We start from the raw sequence: 18,843 nt of genomic DNA on the forward strand, positions 1-18,843 counted from the left end.
ATCTAACCGAGTGATTGTTATGAGGGAAAAGCACCCACCTGAGTGGTGAAAACCACAGCTGACCTGAACTGCTCGCAGTTCACAGTCAAATCTCACAGCCCCCGGGGGGTAGGTTGTAATTTTGCTAGCATCCTTCTCCCCACGCTCACTGCTACCATCTATAAGGCAAACACTGAAGTCAGCACATTTGAGCACAGAACAGAGAGTGAAGTTTAGTAGCAGCTTTAGACCGCTGAGGTGGAAGCCGCTGCACAATCCTCGAAAAAACAGAGCTGGAGGGAAAAGAGGTCTTAAAAAAAAAAAACGAAAGGAGAAAGGGGGGAGAAAAGGGAAAAAAGAAAAAAAAAAACGATAGCAAGGAGTGACACACCGTCATAACAAAGGCTTTTGATAACCAGTTCTGTTATAGCTTACCAACAGTTTTGAAAAAGAATTGAGGGTTTTTTTGTCTCTTATGAGTTAACAGGAAGTCTGGTTTACCCTGAGCCCTGCAGGAGGTCACAGCTGTGGTGTGTGAGAGGAGGAGGTTGGGATAGAGGAGTGCCATGCATTACAGTGAGTACAGTGACTGAGAATATATTCAGGATTCTTGTTTTTTTGGACCAAAATAAATATTGACTGGCTCATGGTGCCAAAATTAGAGGGGTTAAGAAATTAGTTCATTGTCACTACACTTAATATTAGAGAATAAAAAGAGTGCTCCTAAAATGACATCTTAAGCACATGAAAGCAGTTTTGGAGGTCAAAACCAGGCACTGCCATAATGCCTGTGAAAACCATGAAGAAAAATGCTTATTAGATGCAACCTAAATGACCTACACTTACAAATGCACATCAAACATCAAAGCAAAACAGACTAATAAACCACTCAGTGATTAGTGCCAGTGGGACAAGTTATGCTTCTTATGTCTTTAGATGGCACATATCATTAGTTTTTTGCTTTACATCTGCACACAAAGTGATATATTTGACATTTTTGTAGCCAAATGACATTTTTCTTAATAAAAAAAAAAAAAAAAAAAAAAAAAAAAGGGGGGTTCAACAGGTATTTAACAGTCACATTATATTATGTTCTCTGTCCTCCAGGATTATGCTGGTTAGACGAGGGGGGGGGGAAAGAAGCAAGGATCCATCTTCATATCCAGCAGTTGTTTTTCCAAAGGAAAGTGATGTTTTATTCCAAAAAAAAAAAAAAAAAAAAAGTTTAAAAACCCACAAAAAACCCCTACAAATATATGGCCATATTCGACTTATTTGATTAATGTCTTAACAATTTCAACACTTGAGTGTCCAAACAATGAGTGTCCAAACAAAGCTTAATGTTAAGATGACACATCTAAGCCATTTCCACGAAATGTTTCACATTTAAAATGTGTCAGACTTGTCAACTGTCAAAGCTTACTCTCCCCAGTGTCTCTGCTTGTAATGCAGTAGCTTTATCTATTTGCTATGGGGGTGACGGTAAATCCAGTTAGGCAATGACATAGCTTTCTACCTTCGTCTTACTAACTGCATCGTACTCCGTGGATGAAAACTTTGAGACCTGGTGAAGATACAAGAGTCCTGCCTTCAAAGAGTGAGAGGAGGTGGGCGGGACAGCCAGATTGGGAGATAAGTCAAAGGGGTGTCTCTGCACCCGTTGAGTTAGTGAAGACCGTAGTACCTTTGTGCTTGTCCCGTTTATGCCTTAGTGCCTGAAGGGGTCTTATTCTGGCTAGGGCCTGCTCACGCTGGTTCATAAAAATGGGACCGGGGAAAACAAGGGGGCCTGGGGGAGAAAGAAACTTTCACATGCATGCACAATGCTCACAAATGGGAAACAACACATGATAATACTACACCACAACCATACACATATGCTAGAAAATGTAAAAATTAAATAAATAAATAAAACTAGAGACACAAGCAAGGGGGAAGTCACCAAGGCACGACACCCAAGCTCACAACAGCACCTGTAAGTACCGGTAACCTGAAACTTGATTATTTATTTATTTATTTTTTTAAAAAGGATGGACATACAATTAAGCCTATTTGTTACATCCATCTCCATAGTCTCTCCTATTTGAAATGTCTATCACAGAAATGTGTCCTTTCTACATCCCAAAACAAACACTTCTTCATTAAAGTTAGTCCCCTAGCTCTGAATCATACCTCTTCCCTCCTCCAACCTATGCCGGCGATTGATCCTCTGTCGTTTCTCCTCCTGGCGGATCTGAATGTGCTCCTCAATGTTGACTCCTGGAGGGGGAGGGACAGGCACAGCTGAAAACAAAAAGGCCGCAGATACAGCCAGCCCAGACAGGATGCAGGAGGAGGAGGGAAGGCAAAGCAGGGCGGAACAAAACAAGACACACATCAATGAATGATGGAGAGACATGATGGAGAAGCAACGACTCTGCACGACACAAGGATTATAACCAAGGATGAGTGACAAGTGCGCAATGTATTCAAGCAAATGCAACAAACATTATGACATGTAGCATAAGCACCATGCCTTCATAAGCTTAGCATACAGTGCTTACATTAAGCCCTGGACAATCTTTCTCAGGTATGTACAGCTAAACATATAGCTGCTACAGTCACATCATCTATATGCATTAAGATTTTAACATGCATATGATTTGTCAGTCTTTGCAGCTTTAAGTGAAATGTAAACAATGCAGGTGGTGTTTAAGCCAAGATGAATATACTGCATGAAGGACAGAGCATAAAGGATAAAAGAAGAGCATATTTTCATGAAGGCGCAACAACCAGCGCAAGTAGCTCTCCAGTTGTTTTACATTTCCCTGACCTTTAAGATGGGGAGTTGTTTAATGATGGACGATGTATCTGATTTCATACTTTGCACAGATTTGGAGATATTGTGATTAAAGCAGGATTCCCATTTACCTGCACTTTAATCTATGACCGATTTCTACTCTTTGATCACCTTCTTATTAAAATGGTTGAGACTTGGTACTATGGATATAGAATGAACAGAACAGAAGTGACTACACATGAATCGCTTTAATCTCAAGTTATTTAAATGTATATCAAATTATAAATAGCACTATTTCTAAGTTGGCAAACAGAGTGCTTCCTCTCTTAAAAACCAAAAGGAACGGCTTTATTATTAATACTGATCCTAAAGTAGAAACAAAAAGGACAACAAAACTGAGTACACTTATTAGGGCTGTTCGATATAACGATATATATCGGATGAGGATATAAAAACGTCTATCGTTTCATTTTACGCTATCGTTTGTTTCGTGGTGTTGCAAATAAACTGTTTACGGCAATATTTTTTCACTGTTTTGATGGTCAGTGTAGTGGCTATATTAATTTCTTAAAGTTCTCTCTTTCTCTTATATTTAATATAACCACAATACTGACGGACAAGCGACTGTTTGTATGTGTTGTTGTTAGCAACAATGATGGTAAAACCATCGCGTGGCTCTGCCGTCCGCTTGTTTATTTTCCACATAAACCTTTCACAATAAAGCTCAAGATCCTGTTGAGACTTTTCAAAATAAACTGAATCACGTGAAAGAGTATGCAGCGTTTACGGATGAGAAGCAAAAAAAAAAAAAAAGAGCCGTCAGGTGCTAAAAAATAAACCTTAGACTCAAATGTTAGAACGGGCTTTTCCACGCATCACGCCGTGTAATAAATAATCACAAAGAAAACGGCGGCCATTATAACTTATGACTAAAAATGTATAGTTTCATGCATCTGTTAAAACACTGGACTCCAGGCACATGACGCCCAGCTGGAAACACTTCACGCAAGTCAAGCTGCCCGAGATTTACAGAATTTACAGAAAATGTTAAAATTTTATGATTCATTTCGTCATCGGACGATAGAGGTCTTATATCGGGATATGAGATTTTGGTCATATCGCACAGCCCTACTTATGATGTCCACTAAACCCAACTGTATAATCATCAAAATACATAGACCTGTGAACATTGGATCTTTCTCAGTTTGGGATTTATGGGCTTTATCTGTGTTTGCATTATTCCTCAAAAAGTAACCAGAAGCATTAAAAAACAAATAAATAAATAAAGCTACTGCACAATACAGGAAGAATGCAGCTAAACCAAAGCCATAGTATCACTAATGAGAAGAAGCAGTGGTCATCCACTGAGAGCAGACACTATGGATTGTAACTCTGGTCATCAAGAGAGAAAACGAACAATGCGAGGACACTGCATAACACCAGGCTCTATGGATGGTGTCAGAGAAAAAATAAAAACAACAAGCTCCTTGCTATTTGGCAAAAAAAAAAAACTACAAGATTAAACTTTGCTAAAGAACGAGAAAAGAAATGCGATGTCTATTGAGAGCACACATTCTTCAGTCAGATGACATCAAGATAAATCTGCTCAGCTCAAATAAGACCACAACTACAACAGTCAATGCAATGACCAGCAGCGAAGCAGTGAGGTGGGAGTGCGATAATAAGGGGCAGCATGAGAGCTAAAGGTCTTGGGGAGAGAACATTTATAGATGGCAACCATAAATGCCTGTGGATATACTAAAATACTGGCTGACAAGATAGCACCCGGTCACCAGAACCCTTCCAGCATAACAACAATTCGAAGCACACTGCCAAAACCACACAAGAGGAGAAACTATCTCGCCTCACTCGAATCCAACAGAACACCTTTGGGGAGTCTTAAAAAGAAAAATGGAGCAACATAACCACTCTAGAAAAGAGCAGCTAAAACTATTTGTCTCTGAAGAGCAGATTTTTCTTTCCAGAAATTTTGTGCAAAGAGCTGTGAAAAGCCATCATTCTAAAAAGTTGAACCTTTTGTTTCATAAAAAAGGAAGAACAACCTTACTGTAAAGCATTTACTGCAAAGTGAATCGTTTGATACTCTAGCAACACTGCACAGGCGTGTACTCACTTCTGTTATGTTGACAGAATTGCAGCCTCTAATTTAGAACTGCCAGACCAGAGGGTAGTGCTGTTATGCACCGCCATCCTCTGTATTTACCACGATTGGATGCCACAGAATAACCACATATACCTCTACTCTCAGCAGTCCATGTAACTTCGTGTTCTCCTGTTTATGCGGGAAATGTTATATCCTGCAGCTTAACAATGCTGCGTGCCACTGTTGCTCTCCCAAATGCAGGTGTAAACCATGCAGAGGACTCAAGGACTTCTTGGAAATGCCGTTTCTCTATTTCTCACTGTGATTGGCAGAGCAATTTCAGAACGATGAGATATGTGGCACACAGAGAGTCCTTTTTTTTTTAATCCTTACTTGAATATTTCATTGCCCACTCCCTTTGCACTTTTACACTCACATGAACCAAAATAGCATGGGCAGTTCTTTGGCTAGCTCCTTGCATTTGTCACTGCGCCAACACGATTAAAATCTGGGCTTTAATATGCTGGAAGATATCATTTAGCATACCTAACAACAGGTCCAATGGAATCATCTCCTTCACAGCGTCAAAGATGCCTCTCTGCCTGGCCTCCTGACCATCGAGCTCCCTGGCACAGGCTTTGCAACAGCCACACGCTGAGCAGCCAGACTCTCCAGATCCACAGCCACAGATACTGGTTCAAAGTAAACAAACAAAACAGATATTCATATCACTTTTTTTTTTTAATGCAGTTAAAAAGATCCCATCAGTCACGAGTATTTTTTTGGTTCCTAAGAACACAGATGCTGTCCTGACATAAGTCTCTTACCCTCCCGGCACTCTGTCTGGTCGTCCACTACTGACACAACTGGCACCGTAGCCAGTGCAGTCTCCACACACTGTGCAAACCATGCACTGGTCCAATTTCCACTTGTGCATGCCTGGCTGGCACATCATGCTCTTCTCTTCTTTCTCCTCCAACTCATCCTCTAGGTCCTCATCCATGGCTGTGGCCATGTTCTCAACACCAAATGCTACAACAGATATGTCCACAAAAAAAGAAAATCATCAGATCGATCAGAATTTAAAACGGTACTTAAATGGAAAACTCAAATTGAGTGATTTTATTATGTTTATCTGTCTGTGTGTGTTTGTCCATCTTCTCACCTTTTCCTGCCTGGCTCATGGCTCCGGTGTCTCTACCACACTGGCCTTTGTTATTCACCCCAAACGTCCACACTTCACCGTTTTTGGTCAGAACACATGTGTGAGCCTTACCCATGGCAACCTGAGTTACAAAATGACCTTTGAGGTCTGTCACCTGACCTGTAGAGAGGAAAATAATATTGAATATAAAGATTTTAGAGAATGAGCAATTCTTTTGGACACAAATTTTAATTATTGTAGAGCGTTGATTAAAACAGACAAGGGAATGTTGAAATATCTATGCTCCGTTTCTGTCAACTCACAGGTGCTGTCACTGTATATAGCATCTTTGCCAAACATGTAGAGTTCTCCATCCTTGGTGACAATGCTGCTGCTGCCATTGTTGCATGCTGTGTACACGGCTGTCTTGGTCTCCAGTTTGATCATTTTCTTGGGCTTGTACGGCTTGGGCTGTCTACGACTTTTAGCTGAAAAAAAGAACACAACAGACATCACATTTAGCTTCTCAGCCAAGTTGGCTTTCATTCCAGTTTTAACAAGGTGAATGTTTGAAAACAGTCATCTCACTAGATTCTCCATCTTCCCCTTTGCTGGCAGACCCTGTGAAGAATACACTTCCATCTTCAGCCACTAGCAGCGCATGAGAGCCATCATGGCCGACTGAGAACTGGACAATCTTCGGAGATTTCGTAACGGGCAATTCCACCCATTTCCCTGCTGATGGGCCACCCTGTTTTATACCCAGACTCTGGTATTTTCCTGTATAGTAGATCTAAAATAAAACACAAGGAGACTCATTTAAACACATGCAAAAAGACTGAAAACAGTTTGGGTTTTAAAAGAAAATTTAAGATTACAAAATGTTAGTCTGAGGCTCTTATACTAAAGTTTGTTTGTGTTTATGCTGCCAATTCAAATACAAGAGCTTTTAGTCATATATGTAAAAGTCTGGTGTGGTATGCAAAATAATTTTTATGACTCAGATTATCCAGCACTCACTTTGGAAACAACTCCACTACCTCCAGTAGCATTTGAGAGAACAGTAGCATGCATTAAGCATACCCAATCTGGGTCATGAGTTAAATGCTTATACTTTCTTATGGATAAAATTCATCTGTTCCCATTGTACCCATCCACTCTTGGTAATATGCAGATAAAACGCGTTGTGAGTTTAGGTCTCTACACAAAGGAATGTGTAACACACAACTATCCTAGACTGCTATCTACTGCAGAAGAGAAGCACACTGTGCCACACTTACAAAAAATAAAAAGGCACAAACAATCACACACCCAAACCACATTCATAGTTAGCATTCTCATCTTATTATACAAGAGAGTATTGTAAACCTCTGATCACTTAATTACTTGTATCGACAGTTTTGATAACACCTGTTGATTCTACTCTTATATAAATTCAAAAACTATAGGAAGCTTCTCTTCCAGTCTGCCTTGTTGTGCCTCCCTGAAGTTGCTGACATTGTACTGTAGGGCGAGACTCACTGCATAGCTGGCTGAAATACAGGAACGCCAGTTCAGAAGCTTTTTAGCTCAGCCTGCCTATAACCACTAATAAAGGCTGTGTCCTGACAGCACAAAAAAGGCAGACATTAAGACATAAAAACAACTCTGTAATTTTGTATTATTTAAAGATAATTTAGCTAAGAGGGCTAGCAAACATTTCCTAAACATAAAGGTCTGTCTTATTAGGCTTTTCTGCAGCTTGATGTTGGAAAATCTGACTAAGGCTAACTATGTACAGATGTTATAAACTGCAGGAATGTTAAATTGTACGATGGGCTTAATGCAGTCAAACAAGCAGGAACACAACTGAGTCCTTCCCCCACCACAGGTTCACCCTTCAAAGTGCCTGGTTTGTCATTGGCAAGACAAAAGCTCTTAAGCTCAGCAGCTGAAGCGCTTCCAACATTCATTTTTGTTAAACATTTCAGACACGCCACCAGTCTCACCTTTCCTGAGGCAGTTTTCATCAGAGCAAACTCCCTGCCTGCTCCAAGCAATGCTGCCTCTTCATCAAAGCCTGTGCCTGAGAGAAGAACATAGCATTTAGAGCCAAAAACACAAGGGGACAGGATTGGAAGTACTGTGCACCATTTTTAAAAAAAAAAGAATCCCATTAAGTTATGAGCAATTTTTGACACATTTGCAACCTTGCAAACACAAGTATACTGCAGAATGCTTCCAGCAGGTATACAAAAGCATGTGAAGCTTTATTACACATATTATCTGTATTTTGCATCACTTACTGATGATGTGCAGATCCTTCTCGAGGTCAAAAAGAGAGATGCCACAAGCGTGCAGACATTTCCTTGCCAGCTTAAGCTGCAGTTCCTGCTGCAGGGCCGGGTCTGAACTCATAGTATAGATCCGTACTACAAAACCATCCTGCAGGAAAGAACACAGCTTAGCTTCATGGCAAAACACTGCAACAGTGTCACGTATGGTCCAGGCCCATTTAACAAAAGACACTTCTGTTTAGAGAAAATGCATCCCTGCTCCCATCATTACAATGGGTCACACCCAAAGTGAATAACTAATGAACTGCATGAAGAATCAATTACTCATTCATTACAACTTATTAGCTAGTCTGCTGACTTAGCCTCTGGGGATAACGGACAATATTTTGGGGGCTTTTAGTGTGGACATCTAGCCCAAAGCTTCTATCTCAATCTGCTCATCATTGTGTATATTAAAGCACATTCAATCACTCTTTTGCTTTTCATGATAGCTGTTTACATGTATGCAGCCAAAGCCCTCTCAAATAAAGTCAATAGATTTTGGACTACAAACAGAAAACAAAAAGTTTTAGGTGCAAAAAAATCTTGTCCATTCTTCACAGGTTCTACTTATTAATCAACTCAGAATTGTGTTTTATATATAAATTAGTGGAGAGAAGTACTGAAATCCCCTTCAGTGACAATATTAATAGCATGGTGTAGAGCGTGACACGCTGATTGATCACATTGATTCATGGCAGAGCGCAGGACATATGACTATGGCCGTGACGATTTACAGAAAAGAAAACAGTAAAAATGGGAAGACCTCGAGGAAATAATTATAAGATAACAGGGATATAACTGAGGGGTGGATGCTGGGACGTGGGACTATTCTGGTTTTCACTGCGTGGTGATAATGACAGACTCATCTAATGTGCTTTAATTTCCACAGAGCAGAGCATATGGGCCTCAAATCATTAAACTCCAACTATAGGTGGTTTAAGCTGCCAGCTGATCACTATAAATGCATATAGCTTCTGAGCCCCATGCAGTACTCCACCCCCTTTGATTAGTGTAGAAACAGCCTTGCTGCAATGGCAGATATATGGATTTCAGAGACTCCCCTCCCCCACTCACATTACAGAGTGCTTATGCAGATAACTGCTTGAGAGAGTAAGCTCTCCAGAGAATACCCACATGTGGTGCCATTTGCCTCACTGCCACACACACATATACACAACACACACAAACACAGCTGGACCCCCTGTACGGCACAGCTGGTGATCAGCTGAGAGTCTTTTTGGAGTGAGGGAGGGACAGATGCCTCACTGGTCCAGTCAAGTTGAAAAGTTAACCTCATTTTAACTAACAAAAGGAAACGAAGCAGATAGCACTGTTAAGAAGGTAAGGATGTCATTGCACAAGTGCGTGTAAAAATGATTTGTCACTATGAGAATTCATACCAGCTGGTATGAAGTGGCCATCTTTCCCCATTCAATTCAAGTTTGACAATTCAAAAGAGAAGCAAAACAATTCTTTGTATAGCCCTTTTTCCATTTTTACCTACTTGGGGCGGCTTGGTACGGACTGACACAGGTTTTAAGGTTTTCCATTAAGTGGTAATATCTGGTACCAGGTACTTTTTTTAGTACCTGAAAGCGATCCGAAAATGTGAGACGTCAGACTGATCAGCACATCTACCATTGCCTTGATGTCTGCTTTTGTTGTAGCGTTCATGTCACATACAAATTATGTCACGGGATGCTTGGCTGTGTTGTTATAACGACCCCACACACTTAGGTTGTACTCTATTGCAATGGAAAACACACTGAGCCGATCCAAGTAGGTACTAATGGAAGACGTGCTTTTCTGAGCGAATCAGCGACTTGTTTTTTGAATCTGGGAACTTCAAGGTCCAAGCGTGGTACTCCACTGGTAATCCATAGATGCTATGCAGAGCAAACCAAACAACATACCGTCCACAGCAGCCACCGTTTTTTTGCTTCTCTTAATGTATTCTTGATATCTGATCGCACGCCATAGCGAACACTGCTGTTTTTCCGTTTGCAAATGTTTCAACTAATTTTCAGTCAGCCTACATATAGCATTCTCACTGCTGGCCTCTGCATTGGTTGAATTCCTTAATCCTGCTTTCTGCAGAGCCTAAAAGCTATGCAAATGGCTATAAATGCAGGGCCATAAATCCAGCAGTTGCTTCTGTTGTCAACAGCAAGTTTCTTGATGCTTCCTGTGTAGTCATCAGATGAGTAGGGCAAGACTTCCTGTTCCATCTGCCAGTCACCGTTAATGAAAGCAGATAACTTTCAAAGGCTTAAAGCTAAATCGTTGTTTGACAGATGATTTCACAACTGCATTTAGGCGAAATACGCTGCCTCTCTGCCTTGCCATGTTAATGGACAATCTAAGCCTGTTCAAACATGATTTGTCTATTGACCATGGACTATAAGCAAACTACAAATGGAAACCAGATAGCTTCCTGCACCGAAAGCCTTTTACCTTGCCTATAGATTTATATTAATGTGAATAAATTTGCAACTATCTTAATTCAAAATTCAAAATTCAAAACTACAATTTCATTAGAATTAAAAAGAAAGTGGGTGCATAATAAAGCCAGCTCTCTCCCCTGTGTTTACAGCAGACTCAGCAGTACAGATGCACAGCTAGCTTCTTCAGGGTTTAGTTAAACATGCAGGAAAAACATATATTTTGCATACTGAATCAGTTTCAGTTTAAGTTCACCACATTCTTCTAAGAGTCTAAAAAAGATGAAGTGTGTTACTGTAAAACTGAATACTGATGGGCTTTAGCAGGAACACTAAACTTACATCTTTGCAGGCTGCAATCTGGTTAATATATTCTCCATCAGTGAAGATGATGTTCTGTCCATCTGAATGCTGACCTGCAAAATTCAATGTGATGGTTAATATACCTGATATTTTGTTCACTGAAAATTTAATGCCTAATTGAGGTGTTTAAATACAAGTCAATAAATCACCTGGCATTGCAACCGTCCCCTCATGCTCCAGAGTCTCAGGGTTGATCTTCAGGGCCGACATACTGTGGTTACTTGTGTCCCGATACAACAAATACCCCTGAAGACAAAACACAGATGATCAATGAAGTCAATGACTAGCTCCAATCGTGTTTATATACACACACACACACACGTGTATACGTACATATATACACACACATGTGTATATAAATACGTACATACACGTACACATATTTCAACGTTTTCTTTATTCTTATTCAACAAAATGTAAGAAAAATGTGTACATGTCAATATTTGCATTACTCACCTGAGCAAAGCCCAGCCAGGATCTTTTCTCCTTTCGGTTTCTGATTCGAGACGTGGAGTTGTACACGTGGCCCTGTGAGGAATTGAATACACACGAGAAGACAAAAACTAACAGTTACAAGCCTTAAATAAAGTCATACAAAACAAAAAAGGTTTATTTGATGAATAATGAAAATGATCTTAATTTTCACTTTTAAAGCACTGCTGTAAAAAAGTTGGAAGAAAAACCATGTTGCTCCAAACAAATTTTTTTTCCATAAACTGGGTATTTTTTAAAAAAATAAAACATTTTGAAGTTTTTTGAAGCCAAGTCATTTTCTGACGCTGCAGAAAGCTTTTGAAAAATTCAAGCAATATAACTGCACAAAGCTGATATGCAGCTCTTGCTATCAGCTGATATGCAGCTCTTGCTACGCACCCTGACAGTGCCGCTGTATCCAGAGCCCACTTTGTAGAGTCCATCCTTGCAGAGCAAATACAGGAAGGAACCATCAGTCTGCAGGAGGCAGCGCTCATCTTCATCAATGGTCACCTCCTTCAGGACCCACTTGTTCATCAAGGCTGCACGTTTGATGCCATTTCCAAACCAATCCTGGATCTGAATCTTTCCCACCAGAACAGCCTGTACACTCCTCTGTAACGCGTTCAGTATGGTGGGAACCTGGTGAGATTTAGGAAGACAAGAAGGAAAACTTGCAGTTTCCTGTACATTTTTTTGTCTGTGGCATTTTCACACAATCTCCCATGGCAGCCATTACACATACTTCTGATCTTACTGTTAACACAAAAGCAAACAAACACAAAAGAAAAAAAAGAAACGGAACATAGACAGGCGCAGACCCACATTTCCCAAAAAGCCTGACTGCCATTGTGATGATTCATAATCCAGTTAATACATAAAAGATAAGCAAAGAAGGGGAAAAAACAAATACAAACACAGCCCAGTGTTTATATAGGATAAAATGTGTGAGCCTACAAGTCCCCGCTATGCCACAATCACATGTGGAAATTGCATCCAAATGCAGAAAAAGGAGAAGTATGTTTTCAGTCACAAACCCTTTCCACTTATTAGCACTTGCTGTTCAACTTGGCAAAGAATTCGAAAGAACAGCTTGGTATAGAGCAGAGGAAATAAAAAAAACATTGCAAAAGACAAGCTATGGACAGAAGCAAACAGAAGAATGAGTAATTGGCGGAAGAATGCAGTCAGGGTAAAATAATCAAACCGGAGATCAGAGCAGCCTGACATTTTCCAAAACTCAATTTGTGCTGTCCAGACACTGCCCTGAGACTCCCTGCACTGAGAAACGCATGGAGCCAGGTTCCTTTATCCACTTCAGCATGCACTTTGGTAATCAAAAACATGTTTACCAATATGGAGCACATGAGAGAAGGGTTACATGTTCTGGTGGAAAATGTTTAGAAACTGAAAAGATCATATTCAACGGATTCCAGCTTGTGCTTAACCAAAGAGGATCACATAAATGTCTACTTCCAAGACATCTGACTGAGATTTAAACAGATAATCATTTAAATATTGTGAAATCTCAGAATGTACTTGTTCTAGAAACGCATAACAAAAAAGTACAAAGACTAGGGTGGACTGACACTCTTCTTACATTGTCTTTGATTTCGAAAATGAATCATAGACATGTAAAAAGAGTTAAGACACACATGTACAATCAGTCAAATTTGTTTGAATTAGTTGCTTACCTGTATTGTCTGGCAGGCATGACTGCCATTATTTGTAAGAATGGCAGAAACTGCCTGGAGGATCTTCCCCGTGTCTCCCCAGGCCACCACCAGACTGAAGAGGCAGGCACAGGACAGCGCAGTGATGGCCTGTCCCGTTGGGTCATTGGGTCCTGTGCTCCGAACCGTGGTCTCCAACAACAACTGGAAAAGAGACTCTGGCAAAGCAAAAGAAATAGTTGGAAGGTTGGCCATTTGAGGAAACAATTAAAGTGTAATATGTAAAGATGGCTGAACAAAGTAATAACGACAAACGTTATATATTTGGTAGATTCAACATAAAAATAAGCATTTTATACTTCAAATACAATATGCTAATTACATTGGAATGCATTAGACAGTACACATACTGCTTTACCTAACACATCAGGTGGCTCAGTCTGGAAGCCCTCAGGCTGTTGTCCCTGCAGCATGTCCAGCAAGGCCTGCAGGCTACGCAGGCACAGCAGAGGGTGAGAGAACCGAGTCTCTTTTATCAGCTCAAAAACCCCACACAGGCCAATGCCAATGATCTGCAGATGCACCAAAGGAACACGGTTTCTATGAGCTAATCAACAACGCACTCCAAGTTAAATTGCTTTCTTTTATATATTTTAAAACAAACAGATGAGCATGCCCTAAAAGGTTTGAAGTGGATGTTTACAGTCAATGCCACTACATCTGATCAGGGCCCCACAGCATGCAGAGGACTACGAAGGACTTAGATTTTGTATAATGACAGACCTACTTGGCTATGTGGAGAAGAGTGGAAGGCATTCAGCATTCCCCTCTCAGAATTGCTTGTTAGTGAATCACATAATGATTCAAATGTCCTTTCATGTCTCATTGAAGAACTTGTTTTGTGAAAGCTTAAAATCAGTGTAACGAATATAGTATAATGGATTTTTTTTTTTTAATGTACAGGAGGATACAAATGGCACAGCACGAAAAAATAATGGAAAATTGCAAAACACATAATATTTTTAAAAAGACTTTCAAGATTTTTGTAGCTGAGACTTCACTGACGCTTACGATCACAGTGTTTGTTAGCCACCGTTATTGAGCTAAAATTAAAGATCAAATTGGCAAATATATCAATACCAATCATTTCATAGGTATCAGTGATAAAACAACATTTATCTTAACAAAACTGATTAGTCAGGATTATTTTTAAACAATGAAGTGTGAAACAAAGAGTGAAAGATCACTAGATCGGGACCAGAAGGAGACAAATCCCTGAGAGGATTGCATCGTGATGGGGATCTGGTTTTTAAAAATAAATAAAAATAATAGTAATAAAAAAAAAAGTCAAATCCAAAAATGCTGTGAACGAGGGAGCAGCAGCACTCAGTATTCATAAGATGCAAGTATTTTCATTGAGCAAAAATTTTCTGTCATGCAGATTTAGAAAGCTAATTTAGACAGTTTTATTAGAAATCAAACTGTAAAATTTGCTCCCAGGTGTAAATGTCAGCCCGGCAACAGCAGGGGCACAGAGTGAATTTATTTTTCTAACAGGCACACGGAGAAAAGGACATAGTTGGGGAAGCCTCACAGGATTTGGGGTGGGGGTTGTTTGAAATCTCTGGTAACACAAACCTCAATTATGACAATAAAAACAATAAGCCCTAAAGGATCTCACAGATCCATCAAAAGAATACGCTGGCTCGCTTTAGTAGGAAGTGCAGCTAACAACAACATAAGCAGCTGATATTGCTCTTCCTTGCTTGTACCTTTGGCAGCTTCACGGCTGGTTCGCGGTACTCCTCCTCCTCCTCGCTGTCTGAGTCGCCGCTCTGTACCGAGCTCCTGGAGGCCAGCGCCAGGGAGGCCTCTCTTTGCTGCCAGTCCAGCACACAGTGCCGCACGTTGCAGTAGACATTGAATGCAGAAGGGTTGCTGTGTAGCTTGATGTCTGGCACGCAGAGTGCTCCATCTAGACTCTCGGCCTGTGTGGAAACAAGAGTGAGGAGGGTCGGTTAGAAAATCCTCATTATAAACCACATTTATAAACTGTAACATCAATATTTATAGTAAAATTCAATACACTTTGGTACAGTAAAATAACTGCTGTACATTGACAAGTAGGTAATCCATTCCTCCTTTGTGTACCTCATGACTCAGTTACTTTAGAAGGAATTTAATTTGGCCCACTGACGATACCCTCCCCACTTCTAAAGCACATTGCCTACTGACCACAACAAATGAGGTAAGAATCCCTCAGAGAAAATCTCCCGAAATCTACACCTCAGGGACTCTGTGCAGATGTTTTCTGTTACATGCAAGTTGAAACAAAATTATATAACCAAAATAAATTGGGAGTGTAAGACGTCTGCTGAACACCATATTTACACGGTTAGTTCCATCACTGTCCTCTCACGTGGTGACTGTGAAAATAAAGAACTCTTCATTCTGCTTCAGACTCCTAAGGACACTTGCTTTGTACAGACTAGGCGAGCGTTTCCCAATTTCAAGAACCGCTCAAGACCATTTTCACGGTTGCAAAAATTAATTACACAATATTCTGAATAAACAGTGCGCAAACGTGTCCTTTAGTCCACTTAGTTCGAGGTGAACTTAAAAGTTAAACTGAAAAAATGCTTAAGGATGTCTTTGCAACAAAAAAGGTGGTGAAATTAAAGTTTTAAAAGGCACTCAAGAGAAAATAAGCTGGCATGGCCAAGTTATTTCTAAAAAAATAAATAAAAAGATAATAATAAACGTAAATCATCACTGTTGTGCAGTGAGGTGAGAAATTTAAAGCAGATAATTCTTCAATTAAAAATATTTTTAAAAATCCTCATTATGTTACACAATTATAATTAAAAGGTTCAATTATTAACACTGAACAGGCAAACAGTCTACAATCTCTACCCATGCCTACTGGGATTAGAAACAAAAAGACATTTTAGAGAAGTCTTGCTGATGGTGCCTCTTGCATGTTGTTTAATTGTGTTACACTAAGTGCTGTTTGTAATATCAAGTCAGCCATCACTGATGTAAACGAGTTGGACCAGTCAACAGGGAGAATTTGCATCCTAATCATTACATCAAAGATTAAGGACTCCAATCCAAATAATCACTGGAGAAACTACAGCTCACAGAGAAACTTGATAAACTAACTGATAAGCTTTCACCATCCCACCAAGCAAAGCATTTTGATCTACAGTCCTGAGGCAACCTCTAGAGAATCACATTGATCGATTGTCCCTCTCTCCCAGTGTTGCACTTTTGGCATCACCGTCACAGAGGGTGATGTCATCTATTTGAGAAGAAAGGTCATTCATTTTCAGCTCAAATCAGCCTCCAGCCCTCATCTAACACTTATGTCTCCTGCTTTCCTACCTAGCCTCTTGTGACCAAGTGACTGTGCAGTATTTACAAAGGAGCACATTGTCTGCACGGAGCACTTAAAGCCTTTTTGAACACAGAAGACTGTAACAACCCATGAAGCAAGGAAAATATGATTTCTGAGGAGATAAAGTAAAAACCGAAGGGTAAGGTACATCAAAATCCTGCAAGCTGAAGCTGTGGGTTTAATGCAAGAAGCTCAGCAGTTTTGGCCCGTCTCTACAAGAACTGGATACCAAGACATTTATTGTTTGATTAATATTTATACAATTTTTTTTGTGTCTTGCTTCCAAACCGTTCAAGCTTCAACCCTATATTAATAAGCATGAAGACATTATTAGACTAGATGGTCATCTGATTAAATGTAATTCAAAGATTTGGAGTTAATGCTAGATAAAAGAAACCAAAATCTTTAGTGCAAAGAGGTACTTAAATTACAACATAAAGTCGTACCTACGGTTTGTTACTTTATAAATGTTCTTAAATACAAAAAAGAAGGGGAAAAAAAAAATCTGGTTATATCATGTATCAATTATGTGAATAAAAATGATTTATATGATCAAAACAATACGTTCTGATCGCTATAGACATGTCTCCATCTACATAAAGCAATTGCAGTAGCTTTTATTTAATTTTTAACTGTTACTTCTGCAGCTCATCTCTGTATGACAGCACTAGGCTTTGAGACATATTTGAAGTAGCAGCCAAACTCAATATTGTGGGTTCACATGCAGCACACTTCACCAAAATAGCTTTTTACACCATCACTACAAGAGCCGCAGCAGTATAATGATAAATTAAATTTTTCAGGAGCATTACTCATCATTTCATGCCATTTGAGAGAGCAGTGTGGAGAGCACCATCATGGAGAGTGGTATAGAATTTCCATATATGTTTGCAATACATTAGCAGTCCTAAGCTACTGCAACCAACCCTTTACTGAGCAACAAGAAGTCATGGACCACAGATGAAAGATAAATTGAAGACAAGATATCCTGACTTTTAGTCCATAGCATCATGAATTGCCTAACAGATGTACTCTAAAACAAGTTCAAACCAAACCCCAGTCAGCCTAGCAACTGTCTGTTTTAACTCAAGCTTTTTAACTCAAGAATCTGTACGTGCTAAAAGGTGGCCTTTGATGTAGCATTTGATCAGAAAGACAGAAAAAATAAAATAAGCTGTGAATTTTAAACCAGCTTATGTGTCCACCATCAGTTACCATGGTGATCTAGCCAGATTAAGTGAGAGCTATCTTCAGCTACTTCCAACAATGTAAACTCTGACATGAAGTTCAGCATACCTTGCTAACCCATTAATCAGGTTTTATACCATGTCCCTGGTCTTTTGACAGATCACCTCTGTCTGCTAGACATCCAAGCCTACCTACCAGTGATTTACATTTGTGATTAGGGTGAAATGTCTCAATCAGCGATTTATGCAGGACGCATTAACAAAAGAAATATCAACTCTCTAGGACTGCACTAACTTTATAATCAGACAGAGGTGCCTCCACTACACATGTTAAATTGAATGCGTGGTGCTATACTTGCTGATCATTGTCATCATGTTTTCTGGCTTTGTCCTGCAGTTTCTTCCTATTGGTTGCACATAGTATCATAAATAAGATCAATCATCAGCTCAAAGAGCATCTTTGATTTGAGGTATTTAGTTCTGTCAGCACATTCCCCAAAGAAGGAAATGAGCAATGACGCTTCAGCCTACAATATTTATTAAAAATAAAAATAAAAATGAATTTGCAGAATTGCTTTTGTTCAATTTTGAGGAAGTCAAACAGGAAATCTCTAGATAGACTTTCTACAAAAATCTGTGATTAAGATTGATATAGACTTTTTTGTAATAAACATCAGTGATGGGAAACAGCCTCAAAATTCAACATTTAAAGAACTTTGCTATAATTATATTTATGATGATATAGAAAATACTGGACAAGATTTTATCGATTACTGAAGCTTGCACGGCAGTAGCATTTATTAGTCCAAATGAAATGAAGGCCATCTTCCAGCCTTCTTTTCCAATGAGCCACTGTCATTGAGGACAGAGTACCTCATTCAAAATGTGAATCTACTGCTTCAAAGTGCCAGCAGCATTACAGAGAAATAGTAGTGACACAGCATTATATGCAGTGTCACAGAATAAGTCAAATGTAATGTAGGC

General features: G+C 39.6%; 1 protein-coding gene across 13 annotated transcripts in view; it reads right to left on the reverse strand.

Annotated features, from left to right (window-relative positions):
- mycbp2 (MYC binding protein 2) overlaps positions 1 to 18,843 on the reverse strand; it is a 63,816-nt gene that overhangs the window by 39,097 nt on the left and 5,876 nt on the right. For 9 of the 13 annotated variants that reach the window (XM_085435694.1, XM_085435693.1, XM_085435692.1 and 6 more), the window contains exons 3-19: positions 15,048 to 15,263; positions 13,694 to 13,847; positions 13,297 to 13,493; positions 12,002 to 12,244; positions 11,585 to 11,656; positions 11,278 to 11,374; positions 11,108 to 11,181; positions 8,292 to 8,430; positions 7,995 to 8,071; positions 6,595 to 6,799; positions 6,330 to 6,494; positions 6,028 to 6,186; positions 5,690 to 5,894; positions 5,409 to 5,554; positions 2,152 to 2,262; positions 1,664 to 1,768; positions 39 to 158 (exon numbers count right to left, since the gene is read on the reverse strand). In XM_085435694.1, coding sequence (XP_085291820.1) covers positions 39 to 158; positions 1,664 to 1,768; positions 2,152 to 2,262; positions 5,409 to 5,554; positions 5,690 to 5,894; positions 6,028 to 6,186; positions 6,330 to 6,494; positions 6,595 to 6,799; positions 7,995 to 8,071; positions 8,292 to 8,430; positions 11,108 to 11,181; positions 11,278 to 11,374; positions 11,585 to 11,656; positions 12,002 to 12,244; positions 13,297 to 13,493; positions 13,694 to 13,847; positions 15,048 to 15,263 — 2,485 coding nt within the window. The remainder of the gene's footprint in view (positions 1 to 38; positions 159 to 1,663; positions 1,769 to 2,151; positions 2,263 to 5,408; positions 5,555 to 5,689; positions 5,895 to 6,027; positions 6,187 to 6,329; positions 6,495 to 6,594; positions 6,800 to 7,994; positions 8,072 to 8,291; positions 8,431 to 11,107; positions 11,182 to 11,277; positions 11,375 to 11,584; positions 11,657 to 12,001; positions 12,245 to 13,296; positions 13,494 to 13,693; positions 13,848 to 15,047; positions 15,264 to 18,843) is intronic. The other 4 variants (XM_085435695.1, XM_085435686.1, XM_085435690.1 and 1 more) reach the window with 3 other exon arrangements.

Source organism: Copadichromis virginalis, linkage group LG16 (genome assembly GCF_057382275.1).
Source record: "Copadichromis virginalis isolate Kocher_CV1m ecotype Utaka linkage group LG16, C_Virginalis_male_GT1.1, whole genome shotgun sequence".
Classification (NCBI taxonomy): Eukaryota; Metazoa; Chordata; class Actinopteri; order Cichliformes; family Cichlidae; genus Copadichromis; species Copadichromis virginalis.